Genomic DNA, 16,118 nt, shown 5'->3' on the forward strand with positions numbered 1-16,118 from the left:
AACCGGCCTCACAGCAGCCTTCTTCTCCACGCTTGGGTCCTCATACGTCCTCAGCGGCATCTCTTCCAGTTGTGGAACAGGCTCTCTGGAAAGACCCACCTGGTGGCCAGCCTTAATGTCATTTGGGCACCTGGCCAACACCTATTTATTTTCCTAGGCCTTTATAAACCACGTGCCAGTTCTGTTCTCGTTAAGCTCAGTGGATTTTTACTCCGCTGCCCCTGTATTAAATTGGTTTTAGCGCTGCATATTTTTGTTCTTTGCTTTTAAATCGTACTTTTCGGCGTCTTGTGTTCTATTCCTTGCCTTTTTTTGCTTTTATCATAATTGTGATTTAAACCTTTTGCTCTGCGTCATATTGGCTCTTCCTATCTTACAAAGGTTCTTGGGCCCTGTGCAGGGAGTGGTCTGGGCCTTTTAAAGGAAGTGGTTGCTAGATTCCTCCCGGGGGGGGGGGGAATAATATTCTGAACAGGGTCAGCCTCTCACATTTGATCCTTTTGGAAGGAAGGTCATTAAACCTGTAGTCCTGTAGTAGGGGTTGTTTTTTTTTGCCATTCCTTCAAGTGTAGCTTCTGACCTGGGACTGGAATTGCTTTAGTTCCATTGGTGTTTGATCTGTGTCTGCTGGAGGAACATGATGACCCTAGATATCTCAGCAGCATTAAAAAAAAATTATAGGATGGACCTTATAGTTTGGGTGGATTGCCTAAGACAACAGAGTGGGGAGTCTGTGGCCCTCCAGATGTTGTTGGGCTCCAGCTTCCATCATCCCTGATCGCTGGCTGTGCCACCTGGGACTGATGGGAGTTGGGAGTCCAATAGGATTTGAAGAGCCACAGTTCCTCTGTTCCTGGCCCAAGATCTAGGAAAACCAGAAGGCATAATAGCTCAGTCAGTAGAGCATGAGACTCTTAAATCTCAGGTTTGTGGGTTCAAGCCCCACATTGAGCAAAAGATTCCTGCATTGCAGGGAGATTGCAGTACATGACCCTCGTGGTCCCTTCCAATCATGATTCCGTGATTCTAAGTCATCCATCAAAAACTAATCAGGGGAGGAACGATATCTCACTAGTTGACCCCACCAGAAGGACTGTACATCAGTGGTAGAGTACAGTATCAGGTTTGCATGCTGAAAGTTCCAGGTCCATTCCTCAGCAGCTTCTGGTAGGGCTACCAAATGTTCCTTCCTGAAATCCTGGAGAGCTCCTTCCAGCAGAAAATACTGAGCTAGATGGCCCAGTGGTCTGACTCAATATAAGGAAGCTTCCTATGTTCCTTTGTGCAATCAGAATGCCTTGGCTTCAATCCTTTGCATCTCTGGCTAGCAAGCGATGTGAAAAAAACCTCTGCCATAGACTCTAGTGAGCCGCCACCACCGATTAGAGTAGACCACACTGGGTGAACAAATAGTCTGGCCTGCATGGAGGCAGCTTTTGGGGATCAAAGGGAACCAGCTGCCGCAGCAGTTTTATCTTTCTAACCTTTGCCTCTACCTTGCAACAGGTGAGATTATAATCCTTGCCAAACTAGGCATATTCAAGGAAAGGGCAAAGTGAAAACAGAATTCTCCCACCTGCTTCAACTACCTGATCAATACTGTATATCCTTTTGCTCATTCTTCTCGGTACTCAAGAGGCACTGCGGAGAGAGATTTCTCATAGACCAGGCCAGAAGTCCTTTGAGAGCTCTGTGCTCCTCTTTCTTCAGCTCCGGAGCTGTCCAGCAAATTCTGCGCTTGTGATTTACTAGTGGCATTACCTCAGCACTTGAATGTTATCTGACTTGCGAGCAGGGCGATGCTTCCAGCCCTCGGGTTCATCTTGGGTCAAAGCAATCTAAAGCATGTGAAACGTACAACCTGGATGGTACTTAATCACTATGGGCTGACTGCACAGAGAGAGCTTTACTGAATTCCAGTGTGTGTGTGTGTGTGTGCGCGCGCGCGCATGAGAGAGAGAGAGAGAGAGAGAGGAGGGAGAAATCAGTGTTAGAAATTCAGATATATAAGCTAGGTACCAAATGGCTCCTTAAACAGCTACAGTCACCAAAGCGGAATGTCATTTTTGGGTAAGATAGCTCTAATGTCTTGTTTTTCAAATGAAGGAAGACTGACTTTGATTGGTTTTCAGTTAAAACACCTGGCTAGTTCAGATGACAACCTTGATCTAGGTTAAGAGCTTGAGAACTTAAAGGGAGAAAAGTCACTTGATCCAGGGACAAGACTGCATATATATTGACCTATTCCAACCTCTTTTTCTTCATGGTGACACAGACCATTCATAACCAAAGAATATTCTTCACAACTGTGAACAGGGCAATGTTATAGAGAATAGCCAATGAGACAGTCATAGAATCATAGAACTGTAGATTGGGAAGGGACCACAAGGATAATCTAGTACAACCCCCTGCAATGCAGTAATCCTTTTGTCCAGTGTGGGGCTCAAACTCCCTACCCTGAAATTAAGAGTCTCATGCTCTTATCAACTGAGCTATCAAGAAGATATCATAGATGTTATTGCTATCATTGTTTATGGTTAATACTGATGCTTTCTACACCGCTTTGAATTTTTTCCATAAAACTGTGTAAGTGTCTTTTAAATGAGTGAAATTTTATACCATTTCCTCTTCCAAGGAAGTTTTGTGGTAGCTGAATCATGGAAAGAATCTGCTCCTGTTCCTTGTTTTCAGCTCTTCATTGTTAATGAAGATCTCTTCATTATTGTTTTTATTGCTTAGATTGGTCCAGGAATTGTTTGTCCTCCCCATTCAAATGAGATCCTGTTTAAAACAGGAAAGGAGAAATGGTTTGAACCGTGTTGTGTGGTACCGATTTCCCCAGATATCAGGCCATTGTTTAGCAGCAGTGCATCTTTGACCCACCCTGTTTGTGAACTCATCCGTGGCAAATGTGCCTTTAATTAAAGCAGCAAAATAGTCTGAGATTCAGGACAAGACAAAACAAAACCACCACCACAACTTTCCTCTCCTTTTAAAGCAAATTTCCTAGGTCATGTTTTTCTCAGCTGCGTCACTGGGGTGTCCTTTTATTTCCATAGAATAATTTTAAAACCTTGTAGGGCGCTTGGGAAGTGGGAGAATCTATTCTCAAATTGGGCTGTGATTATGCCCGTTAGCATATTTACATTTCTGCTTAAGAGCCTGGTGGGGGGATCAAGGGAATTAAGGGCACTTGTCATTGAAATGCAGAGGAAATCTTGCATGAAATTACCGTTAGGGCCCTATTGTTGGAGGGGGGTTTCCAGCCGTCCACACCACACCCTCGAGCAGTTTGGTTGCATCATTTTGCGCAGTGAAGTGTGAAGTTAGGAGGCAGGAGTAGTGCGACTGAAGTTAAAATAGGGAACCATTAGTTTGGCTTGGTGAGAGCATTCGTCTGAAGCTAAGAACTCAAGGGATCCGGATCTGGAGTTAGTCCTGACTTGACCTCTTAATGAAACTAGAGATGTTGCCTGTCCTCCCATTCATAACTCAATAATGGATAAATACTCAAAGCTTCTCTTCAAGGTTAGTTTTGTTCCCTTCCTTTCTTCCCCTCTTCCCTCCTGCCCCCACCCCATCCGCCCTGCCCCTTAGTAAAGGTGGTTGGGGTGGGAGAGGATACGTGAAATGCGTTGAGTTGTACAGTTGCTAAAAGAGAAGAATACCGTATATTCCGGCGTATAAGACGACTGGGCGTATAAGACGACCCCCAACTTTTCCAGTTAAAATATAGAGTTTGAGATATACTCGACCACAGATTTTCCTCCCGGCGTATAAGACGACCCCCGACTTTTGAGAAGATTTTCCTGCATTAAAAACTAGTCTTATACGCCAGAATATACTGTAGATACTTTCCGAAGAACCAGTGCACTTTTCTGAAATGTATACCTGGCAACCATTCCCAAAGGGGGTTTTGTAGCAGTTCCTTTTTCTTGAGGAGATGTGTAGATCTTGCTTATCATATAGTGCATATATTAGCAGCCAGAAAGAATATGGGGAACAGCCTACAAAGATAAGAAATGAAACCAAGGACATGATCTAGCTTGCAGAGTGTATTAAGGGGCCTCCTGCCACAATGAGTCAGCCACTGCCTGGTATGTTATTTTTGAGGCCAGGTGAATCTGTACTGTGATGTTGTAGCTTAGATTATGCAGATGGTGCAGCTTACACTGTCCCCTTTTAATATGTTCCATCAGTTGGATTGCATGTGGATGTGCTGGGTGAGCCCACCTACGCCCCAAAAGCTCTGCATGCTTGTCCATACTTTTCATGGAACAGTTGCCTCAATGCATGTGCAGCTGTAGCACCACAGATCCTTCCCAGAAACCCAACCTGAACTAAAGAAGGTGGTAGCTGATTTTGCCAGTTTTGGTAACCTGTAATTAACAATATTTGCATGCAGTTTTTGTGAGCCTGGCAAATAACAGCTTAGTCAGTGGACGTATTGTACTTGTTTAACAGTGCTTGCATTTTGAAATGGTTACTCTCAAAGGAAACTCAACTCACCCTTTGGAAAACCTTGGAGGAATTCCCCATTGCGCTCTTCTGTCAGTGCTAGCATTTCAATTTGCCAGGTAGAACTGTCCCCCTTTTTCTCCCTGCCATGTGCTGTTCTGAGTTTCTCCTGCGTCGCCACCACCCATGAGGTGCATATGGGGAGGAGAGAGGAGAAAGCCCTACTGTGCGAGTGGAAGTCCTTGCCCAGGGCTTCCACTGCTGGGTCTTCGTAGGTGAATCCTGCCTAGGACATTTTGAGTTATTAGCCTCTTTGACTGTTGCCTCTGCCTCGAGCCCCACGAATCTGGCAGCTCCAGTTTTGTTGGCGACCCTTGAATGGTACATAATTTGATTTCCCTGCACCAGAGAGTTGAATGTGTCACCTGATGCCTCTGATATGTGGAGTGTTGTGCCTGAGGGAGGATTATTGAAGGTCTATCTATGGTGGTACATGCGTGTATTTGACATTGCAGCTATGGAGTGATGAATAGGTAAAGGTAAAGGACCCCTGGATGGTTACCGTAAGTCCAGTCAAAGGTGACTGTGGGGTTGCGGTGCTCATCTCACTTTCAGGCCGAGGGGGCCGGCGTTTGTCCACAGACAGCTTTCTGGGTCATGTGGCCAGCATGACTAAACTGCTTGTGGCGCAAAGGGACACCGTGACGGAAACCAGAGCGTACAGAAACGACATTTACCTTCCCGCCACAGTGGTACCTATTTATCTACTTGCATTGGCATACTTTCGAACTGCTAGGTTGGCAGGAGCTGGGACAGATCAATGGGAGCTCACCCCATCTCAGGGTTTTGAACCGCCAACCTGATCAGCAAGCCCAAGAGGCTCAGTGGTTTAGACCACAGCACCACCCTTGGAGTGAAGAATATCCTGTATTTGAACCAGCTCCAAGCCGTGAGTACAAACACACAGGGTGGGGTGGGGTGGGGGAATACAGGGCCATCTTGATGCCACTGCACTAGGTGATCTTCTGGTATTCAACAGGCCTGCCTGGAATCCTGACTATAACATGGGCAGTTGCCACAATTCATATTCTGTGCAGAATGTTAGCTCGTATACCTGCCAAAAGCAAGATAGAAATAGGAAGGAAGGTGGGGGAGAGAGACTGTCAAGTAAACAATATGTCACCGGGGAACATCTAGTAGGACCTTTATCAAGTAGATTGCTTTAGCTGAAGTGATAATTCAGTCTTGTAATAATTCTTTCCTATTTCTTGACATATTTGGTTCCAAATGCACTGCTGTATTTGTGGGTGTTCGCTGCTTTTTCTTTTTCTTTTCAGCAGAACTGGCTACGCTTTGAGAATCATTTTTAACGGTGCCCTTTAAATATAAAGTGCAAGGTTTTATACTCTCTAAAAGGGCACAGTGCAGGCATCACCTTCTCTTTGGATTTGAGGAGCACATTATTAGTGGTTATGCAGGGGAAAGAGATGAGAGAAGCTAGAATATCTGGGTGCTATCCAGGTTCAGAGTAAATAGGCATAAAATGATGTAATAAATATATATATCTTGATGAGTCTAAACTGACAGAGATTAATCAGCAAAGATATCTTGGTGTCATGGTAGTCATGTCAAGAAAATCGTCAACTCAGTGTGTAGCAGCAGTGGAAACAGCAATTTTTGTTTGTCTAGGATTATTAGCAAAGGGATTGAAATTAAAATAGACAGTATCCCAGTGTACTCCATTGTCTTACTAGACTTGCTGTGCTGCTGAACTATTGAGTGTCTTCCATGCTGTTGCTTATATAGTGTTTTTGTGTTTTTTAATGGATTGATTTTTATCTATTCTTCACGTTTTATAACTTTGTATGTAAGCTGTCTTGGGAGGGCTTAGGCTCTGAAAGGTGGCATACAGATGCTGAGAAAGAAGTAAACAAGTGAATTAATTCCTCTTAAATCTGCTATGGAGTCACATTTGAAATACTGCCTGTGCTCCTGTCCGTTCCATCTCGTGAAGGGCACCACAGAGCTCAAAAAAAGCGCAGAAAAGGGCAATCAAAATGATGAAAAAGGCTGGAGCACCAGCCCTGAGAGGAAAGGCTAAAATGTTTGTTTGTTTTTAAAATTGAAATCTTATTTTGAAAAGAGAACATAATGGGGCATTTATAAAAGTAGGCAGCAAGTAGAGAGGGTTTCCCCCCTGCTTTGCTTTTCCCATCATAACGGAACTTGAAGCTACACACACACAGCATAATGGACTTATAGAACATTCTCCCTCAAGATGTGACTAGGGCTGGGCGATATCTAGTTTTCAGCATTGCAGTACATCACCAGCTAAATATTGCAACATACTGGTATGTGTGAAATAAGGCTGGAATTATGAGGAGGCATTGCCTGGCTTCACGGTTTTTCCTGCATCGTGATTTTTGCATAGCGCGAACACACACACACATCGTGATTCGCAATATATTGCCAGGTCAAAAATTATGAAACTGATATCACAATATGGACTTCAATCTGGTTTTGGACAACATATTGCCTAGCCCTAATACACATCATGATTCATGGACATATTACCAGGTCAATAATTATGAAACTGATAACACAATATGAACTTTGAACTGGTTATGTTTAATGCTGATGTTTAATGGCTTTGAACCAGGATGAGACAATTTGATGAAGGATAGACTGCTGTTAGCTGTGACAGCAGAGTACTAGTTCATTGGAGAATGACAAAGGAAGCCTGCAGCTTTCGTTTGGGTTTCATGGAAACGCCTGTCTGGCCCATGGCTGGGAAGAAGATGTTGGTCTCTGTGGTCTCCACCAGCTTGTTATTTGGGGGGCCCTTTTCAGGCAGAGGAGACCCCCTCTGATTGTGATCTGGAGGTCCTCTGACTGAAACTGCAGAAGTACCGGCACATGTTTTCTCTGCCAAGCAATCAGTCTTATGCCAACTTTGGTTATTGTTGTCCTGCAGACTTCTTTTCAGGTTCTCCGCTTGATGGGGAAACCTGTGCCAGATTTAAGCTGCTGGCAAGCTGCTACTTTTGCCATCCACGCTGCTCGTCAAGCCGGCTTTTTCTTCTGCTGCGTCCAATCAATCGCAGCCAAAGGTGCAGCTTTTGTTCGCTGTCAGAAAACAGCGAGATAGTTTTTTTAAAAATAGTTGTTTTTAAAGAAGAGAGATTCTTGTCGCTCTTACCAAACTGCTTTTTCCCATGTACAACATGTTTCCATGGAAAAATGCCCTCCTGGGCTGAAAATTCGCTCATAAATCCCTAACTCTTTTCTTCTGCCTTTCAATCCAACCGACAAGCTTGATATCATCATTATTGGCAAGCAGAGGCCAGCAGGCCAAGTTTGGAAGATCAAAGGCAAATCTCCCCACAGCTGAGATCCAGCCAAGACTAGACTGCATTGGATTTACTGTAAATTGCACTTCGTTACTAGTGGGATTCGGGTTTACAAAAGAAAATGTCTTGGGTCCGATGCCAGTTCTGGCTCTCACTTTTAATTGCGAGCACAAAATGATAGTTTGAATCCCGGCGAATTTTATATCTCTGTTCATCGCACCTCCTCTTGCAGGAATAAAGTCATTTGCAAGGACTTTATTTATAGTTCCCAGCACCCAGTAAATGTTAGAATTTTATATCTAAAACACCCTTTTAAAGCACACTTTATTTAAATATTTATCAGTTACGAAAGAGCAGTGCATTTCATTAACAAACTACAAACCCCTCTCAGAGTTACAATTCTCAGAGTGGTTTAGTGGTCACTCCCTCTTCCCCCCAGGGAACTCTGGGAATTGTAGCTCTGTGAGGGGGAAACAGCGCCTTTAACAAACCACAGTTCCCAGCAATCTTTGAGAGAAGCCATGGCTGTTGGATATGTTTCGTATGGTAACTGCTTTAGATGTATATTGCAGCTGGGGCCTTAGTCTCTGTGTCTGTAGCTGAAACAATTTGACAGCAATTGATGGGACAGGATCCCTGCTTGAGTGCAACTGTGAGTCTAGATGGAGAAATAGCTGGCATCCCTAACGGCACTTTTCCTGTGAGAGAGCTTCCATATGTACATGCAGAAAAGCCGAACGTGATCCAGAAGGAAAGAGTAAAATGCTACCTGGCAGTAGTATCGGAGTCTAGGAGGCCGTGTCAAAACCTGTCATGGTTTGCGTGCCAAAAACCAGGAGGAAGAACATACAGACGTCAACTGCAGCAAGACCTAGACAACGTTGCAGGATGGGATTGAGACAATGATAGCAATTGGAGCAGAAAATAGTTTTTTTAAGGTCACAGGCAGCAGCTCTATTGCTGAGCCGTTGCAAACCTGCTCCTTACAGCCTGATTTAGATATACATAAAATCTCTCTCTCTCTTGTGCTGCCTGTTCCTCTCTCTTGCTCTCTTTTTTTTTAATGACAGACATCTGTCTCAAAGTTCCTTGCTGTCTGGAAAAGCCACTGAAGAACAGGAACCCTCGAGTGACACGAAGCAGTACAATACATTCTGATACGTTTGATGGCGTTCAAACTTGCTCTGCAGATACATCAACTACAGTCAGCAGAATGGGGTGCTTTTTCCGCCAAGACATCTTTCTCTTCTGCTGGAGGCAAAGGCATTACTGGAAGGAGAGAGGAGAGCTAATGGAGCTCATGGTGGTCGTCCTGCTGACTCCTGTAGAATTTAAATGGCTTAAAGGGAGCTCGTGTGCTGCAGTGCTTCTGGTTGGGCTAGGACAGGGGTGGGCAATTTTTTTTTAGTCCACTGTCCCTCAGACCTTGTGGTGGGCTGGAGAAGCAGGGGGAGCTGGATGAAGAGGCGAGGGGGGCAAGTAGTCCTCCTCCCAGCCCCAGCCCCTGCGCTTACCTTCCCAGGGGCTGCCGCCGCAACCACCACAACCGCTGCTGCTGGTGCTGCTTCTTGTGGGTACCCAAAAAAGCACACCAATTGCTCTGGCCACAAATTTCAATGCTAGGAATAAATCCTACTCGTGAGTTGCAGTCAAATAAAAGTATGTATTCTGGTAAGAATTGCAGGCTTGTAAATTCAAACGGAAAAGCAGCTCCAAGCTCACAATAGTATGTGTAGCTTCAAATAATAAATACAGCTTCAAATTCACAAGTATATGTAGATAATAATTCGTTACAATATAAGAACATAAGAGATTTCAATTAACAATAAATGTATATCAGTCCGTATTCAAAAGGGCCGTTCTTGCGGGTAGGCAGAGTGAGCTCATCCGCTCCGCTCTCTGGCCCACAGGAATACCAGGGGGGCGGCAGCAGAGGAGGAGGAAAGATGAGGAGCACAAAAGGGATGGCTCCGGAAAGGGGCGCTTAGCCCAGCCCCCTTCCTCCTCTAGGCAGGGCGGGGAGAAGCCAGGAGGAGGGAGGGAGGAGGCGCCGCCGTAGTGTGTGAGAGGGAGGGGGGGAATGGAATGGCACAGAGGGGAAAAAAGGAACGTTTTCACCTGGTGCCTAAAGGTGTATAATGAAAGCACCAGACGAACTTCCCTGGGGAGAGCATTCCACAGACAGGGGGCCACTGCAGAGAAGGCCCATTCTCATGTTGCTGCCCTCCGGACCTCTCGAGGAGGAGGCACATGAAGGAGGGCCTCAGAAGATCTCAGGGTCTGGGTCTGTAGGAGAGAAATTACGTTTGCCTGAATTATTGGAATCAGTCAAGTCATCTGAAACTAGATCCTGTTCTTGGTTCCTCCTGTGTCATTAATAGCTGTGGATTTCCCTATCATTGCAAAATGACCATAATCGAAGCTATATGCCAGAGATGGGGAATGTGTTGTGCGCTAATATACCGAACTCCATTCTCTTTGGTTCTCTCTTTCAGTTTGACCCTGAAAACACTGGCTACATCAGCACTGAGAAATTTCGAAACCTCCTCCAAAGGCATGGCTCTGAGCTAGATCCACACAAGCTGGAAGTTCTTTTGGCCTTGGCAGACAACAATTCTGATGGGAAGATCTGCTACCAAGATTTCGTCAACTTGGTAAGTGATTCTGTGCTGATTTGTAGGCTTGGCTCCAGGGGCCCTATCCTGATTTTCTGCTCCCTTCTCACCACTGCACTGGGCATCTCTCACCTGGAAGGGTGATGTCAAAGGGTGTGGAAGAGGAGTCAGCCTGAAAGGCTTTCCATCTTCAAAGCAATCCTATGGCCGTATGCTGCCTCCAGAATCAGAAGGAGCATGTCTCTGAATATCTGTCAGTATAGAAACAACAGCAGGCTATTTTGCTGAAGTCCTGCTTGTGGTCTTCTCAAAGGCTATCTGGTTGGCCACTGTGAGAAAAGAGGAAGGAAAACCTGATGGGACTTTGGTCTGGACTGTTCTTATGTTTTTAAATGCTTGCCCCCACCGCCACCACTTCAGATTAGCTCAGGGGCTGGGTTTGGACCTTGTTAGTGAGGATATTGTTGATTGGGAAACTTGGAGATCCTTCTTGATAATTGACCTGATGGCTTCTGGTTCAAAATGTCCTGCCAAGAGCTTCTGTGTTTTCAGAGCAAATGTCTTTTCCACGAAGGTCAGGTGAAATAAAACAAAAATTCTTGGTCTTCTTGCAACCCACTTCTTGTGGAAGATAACAGTTTTTCTTCGGGGGAGTCTTAGCAAAGCAAACCCTTGAGAAAATCCAATGCTTAAGGACGATCCTTTCACTATCTTTTTCTGCATTCTGAGGTATACTTGTGTGCCTGAGATGAATTGCTGAGTATATATACTTGCAAACTCATCCTTACATTATTTTATACTTGCTTGATAATTATTTTGTTTAGATCTCAGTCTTCTTTTAGAAACTCAGAGCACCTTACCTGGAACTCCCAATCATTTCCAAAAGTGTGCCCTTATAAACATGTGTTCCTTCTGGCCTAGATCCATGATCTAAAACCTGAGTTAGGACCTGCGTAAGATCCAAGGAACCCACCACTACTTGCATGGTGGTGGTTGCTGTTGTTGTTGTACATAGTTTTAAAAGGAGAAAGACAGAGATGGAGGAGGAAGAGGAGGAAGAGGAGGAAGATGGGCATATGTTGTAAAGAAAAATAGATATAGACCCCATGTTGTAAGTTGAAATGAAAGTGGAGTTCTGGCTGTGAAAGTGGTGAAGGCCTAAAGCAGCCCAGTTCCTTCGGAATAATCCACCGTGTATAGAGGTTTGCCTAAAGGACAGACAGAGACCAACCTTGGATTGGAGGAGATTGGACTAGATGATCCTTTGAGGTCCTTCAGATCTACGTTTCTATGAACCTGCAGATTAACCTAAAATCTGTGCCTGTAGGTCAGTCACAAAACCATACCTCCAGTTTGACTTGGGAATCTGCCTCCCATAGCAATCCATTTGGCAATTGTGTTTTATGAGTTGCATAATAAGATATGGCCGCTTTAATTTTTGAAACCTCTTTTTAAAAATTTCGATGCTGGAATCCAACTCGACAGGGCTGTTGCAGAGGCTAGCAGTATTTCATTTGAATCTCTGTCTTTTTTACTGGATTTTGATTGCTTCATTTGCTTGCAAACAAGATCACACTTGGAGCGCCATAGATAGGTTTGTGCTCTGCTGCTGGAACGGTAAGTAACGGCTGTTTTGACAGTATGGTCCCCATCATTCCCAAACTCACAGCACCCCAAGAAATACCCACCCTTTCTCTATGACAGTCTCTTATTTCCACACACACCCCATATTCTGCTCTCTGCAGAAGGTATGTTAACAGCTAGAGTCAGTGTAAAGCTATTGATTGGTATGAGTGGCATCACTTCCATCTTGGCTTAGCTGCTGGCCTTAAAGCTAGAGATCTCGAGCATAAATTAGGAGAAGTGCCTTCTAGATGTTGCTGGGCTACAACTCCTATCATCCATGCTGGCTGTGGCTGATGGAGCCCAACAACCTATGGAGGGCACACCAGCTGCCCCTGCTCTAAATCTTTTAACTGCCATAGTTTCCTTGTGGTCATATACTCAGACAACTGGCAAACCTCCCTCTCTCGCTGTTAGCTGCTGCTTGTACCTACTTTGAGGAAAAGCTAGTAACAGGAGAATGACCTCAATTGAGAGTCAGTATAATGTAGTGGCTAGACGAGCAAGATTTCCAAGTATACATGTACAGGATAACGCTGTGACTGTGCAAGATTACAGCTCCAGTCTTTCTGAAGGGGAGGTCTCATCTTTGTGTCTTTGGGGTTTAGCTCTTTCTGAGCTCAGCCTGCTTTGGTCAAGCTAAATTCAGGCTCCAGCACCTCAATCTGTTCCTTATACATTTGCTTTTCTCCCCATCCCATGATCAGAGCAGGAATGTTACTGTGCTGCTGGAGCTGGATTTTGTGTGTGTGTATGTGTGTGTGCTTGTTGTATCAATTTTCTTTACTTAGCCAGGCAAGAAGATCAGCAGGGCTACATGATTAACCTCATTAAATTGCAAACTAAGCATAATCATGATGAGCACATAAACGTGTGACTGTGTATGTCTTGAGAATGGTTTTTATGCACATAGTGAAAAGCAGCAGCAGTAGAATTTGCTAGCTTCAGTTGTTGGGGAGGTGAAATGATCACTAGCTAAAATATAATGGATTAACTTGCCAATCCTGCTTTGCTGAGGGTTGAGAATCTACCAAGTATAGCTGCTACTGATCAGCTTCAGCTGGTTTTTTTTTTTTTTAAGTCCATGACCTCTTCTTCTGTTCCCCTCATCCTCAATGGCTTTCTGGGTTCACAGGCTGTAGGCTCACAACAAGAGAATGTTCATGGCGCAGAGTTGATACCAGGTGATCCTAAATGAAAAAGCAAGGCCTATAAGGAAATATTGCAGCGTGCGGTAGAGTGCTCTTGTTCAGGATGCCTCATTTCATTCCCCCAGCAGCGACTCAAGATTCTGTGTCCACTGATGATTGTCAGGTAAGCCAGCTGGGTCATCAGCAAAGATAGGGGCCTCATGGAGGAAACTTTGCATGGCGTGGAGACTCATAACGGTGGGACGTGGGGTCACCCAGCAAAGCCAAGCTTTAGAAGATTCAGGACAGACAAAAGAAAGAAGTTCTTCAGACAGCACTTGCTCCCTCAAAGCTGCAGCCAGTCCTCAGGAGAACATTGGAAAATGGTGGCATGATAAGCCTGCTGCAATCTTCCAGAATCCCTGGCATCCACCACTCTGTTTGACACTGTCAAGCAAACCCCACTTTCAGTTTAAGGTACCTTGGTTTTGAAAAGAAGGCTTTTCACGAGCAACTTCTGACCCAGACGATCCCCCCTATAAATGAGAAAGTTTCATTATATGTTTATTGAACCAATGTGGCAAGAAACCATTGATTTCCTATCACACCTAACCCTCTGTACCCATTCATTTACGTTTTTGCCATTGTAGTCAACTGACATACTGACACTGAAGCTTCAAATTATATAGGAAATAGGGCCACTGTTCATTGGAAGCATCACTGAATGTTGGACACCTTTCCAAGGATGTTTGCATCTATCTGAAGCCTGCCATTGTCTTCTCTCATCTCCACATAAAGCTTTGAAGTGGACGAGTTCAGATCTGGAGGTGCCAATGTAGCAGTCTGTTTCTGGACAATAAAATTTCCAGATGTATCTTCTGCTGGATTTAGTGGGACTTAACTCCCAGCATTAACTGTGCCTGAGGTTGCAGCCTAAATTCACCTGATGTTGGAGCTGGTCAGTGGGCAACGTTCTGAGGTTAGTGGTCACCTGGTTTATGTGCGTGCATGCTCATTACTTGAGAAATGTGACATCAAGTGGTGACTTTTCATATGGGAATGAGCCCATCTCATACGAAACACTGCAGAGAGAACTTCCATGTGATTGACGTACGTAAAATTATGGGTGGTGTGGAGAAAATAGCTAGGGGCAAGTTTTCCAGCATCTTCTGGGATGCTTTCCTGAAGATAAGGAATGCCTTCTGGAATACTTCTGAAAACAGAAGACAGAAGTTCATGGTAATAACATTTATGCTCCTCCCTGCCTGCAACCCCACAAAAATAATTTAAGAACTCAAGGACCTCTAGTGAAGCAGCACATTGGAAGATTCCAGGCAGACATAGGAAGGGATTTCTTTACACAGTGCATAGCTAATCTATGGGATTTTCACCCCCAAGATGCAGTGATGGCAATCAATTTGGATGACTTTTTTAAAAAGGACTGGATAAAAACCTGGAGGATAAGACTATGTTCCACCTCTGCTGCTTGTATGCCAGGTGTTGGGAATCACAGGAAGGGATGGTGCTGTTTCATTCAGTTCCTTCTTGCAAGTTTCCCTCAGGCATCTGGTTGGCCACAGTGAGAACCGAATGCTGGACTAGATGGGCCATTGGTCAGAGTCAGCAGGGGTCTTCATTAAACACAGTTCCATGGAGTCATTTCACACATTCAGTTGTGAGCTATCAAGCAATGAGAAATCAAACGATTGTGTGTGTGTCAACCCGGGCCTTAGAAGAAAAGCATTCCCTTGAAACAAGAGCAGGGTCATTAATGCTTTCAGAGCTCACAGTTCTCTAGAGAAGGGGGAAAGGGTGCCCCGTGGGTGACCTCTAAGGTACACAAAACAAGGCTATGTGGCTGAAAGACCCAGGAATTCCTTCTTCTTGTAGGAAGGGATTGAACGGTGCATGCAACCAGACTTCTGAGGTCCCTCCTCTTCCCAGAGCAACTCCCTCCACCACCTGATGAGCACTCTAAAAAATTGGAGGACCCCGAGAGTGGCCTCCAAAGGAGCACATGGAACTGTCACTAAGGCAAAGCAAGTAAGACAACCATGTTGCACTCAAGTTGCCTTCGGGGCAGGACTTTGGGGTGCTGCACTCAGCAGAAGGAGCCCTGAAGGCAACAGCTATAAGTAATATTCTTTACTGTCTACAGAGCTGTCCACCCCCCTGAACTTTATGTCTGGGTCTCATTGCCTAATTGCACCGCTATGTTGCCCAGGTAAAAGTGTTTTAGCTCAGTTATTTGGATTGAGGGATTGGTTGTGAACTGTGGTGACAATCTCTAGGTCCTGATTGTGTTGTCTTGACTAGAGATCCAGTCCTCCTAATGGAGACTTCCAGTTGTAGCTTAAAACTTAGCCTTCCATAGTGGCCGCACATGCACCAAAGTGTTACAGTGCACATGGGTCTCCCAGGTCCAGTTTCTTTCCATGTTTGTTCTCATGCATATTTGCCCACACATGAGCACTTTCGGTTGGACGCTGTCTCAGTGTTTCCCATCCACACTAGTGGGTCCGTGCTTGATGAGATGTGTTTGTACTGTGCCTTGTTGTCCTCTCCCCTCAATCAGTACTTCCCCACCCAGCATAATTTCTGGAAATCTGGTGTAATATTCTTAAATAGGTCCATCATGCATCTACTCACACCTTTCTGTTAACCAGGCACCACAGCAGACTCCAAGAGAAAAGCAGAACAAGTGCATTATTCAACAGAGGATAAACATGAGTAACCAAGGCCAGCTTACATAGAAAGGAACTGGTAGAGGGACACACAACATAAATCCCACCCAATGAGTCATAGGAGCAGCAGCAATGGTTGCACTTCCTTTTAACCCTTTGCATACCATATACCACAGCTGAGGTCCATTGTGGCCATTTGTTTACCTGTGGCCGCTTCTTTTATTTTCATTTTTACTTTTGAGTTATAAGTTTTCTAAT

At 44.7% G+C, this 16,118-nt stretch overlaps 1 protein-coding gene across 8 annotated transcripts in view; it reads left to right on the forward strand.

Moving 5' to 3' along the window:
- The window catches only part of RHBDL3 (rhomboid like 3), a 121,418-nt gene that overhangs the window by 46,173 nt on the left and 59,127 nt on the right, over positions 1-16,118 (forward strand). For 7 of the 8 annotated variants that reach the window (XM_033138759.1, XM_033138763.1, XM_033138761.1 and 4 more), the window contains one exon: positions 10,304-10,462. In XM_033138759.1, the coding sequence (XP_032994650.1) occupies positions 10,304-10,462 (159 nt within the window). Of the gene's footprint in view, positions 1-3,331; positions 3,529-10,303; positions 10,463-16,118 lie in introns of those variants that run through there. The other variant, XM_033138766.1, reaches the window with a different exon arrangement.

This window comes from Lacerta agilis, chromosome 2 (assembly GCF_009819535.1).
Source record: "Lacerta agilis isolate rLacAgi1 chromosome 2, rLacAgi1.pri, whole genome shotgun sequence".
NCBI lineage: Eukaryota > Metazoa > Chordata > Lepidosauria > Squamata > Lacertidae > Lacerta > Lacerta agilis.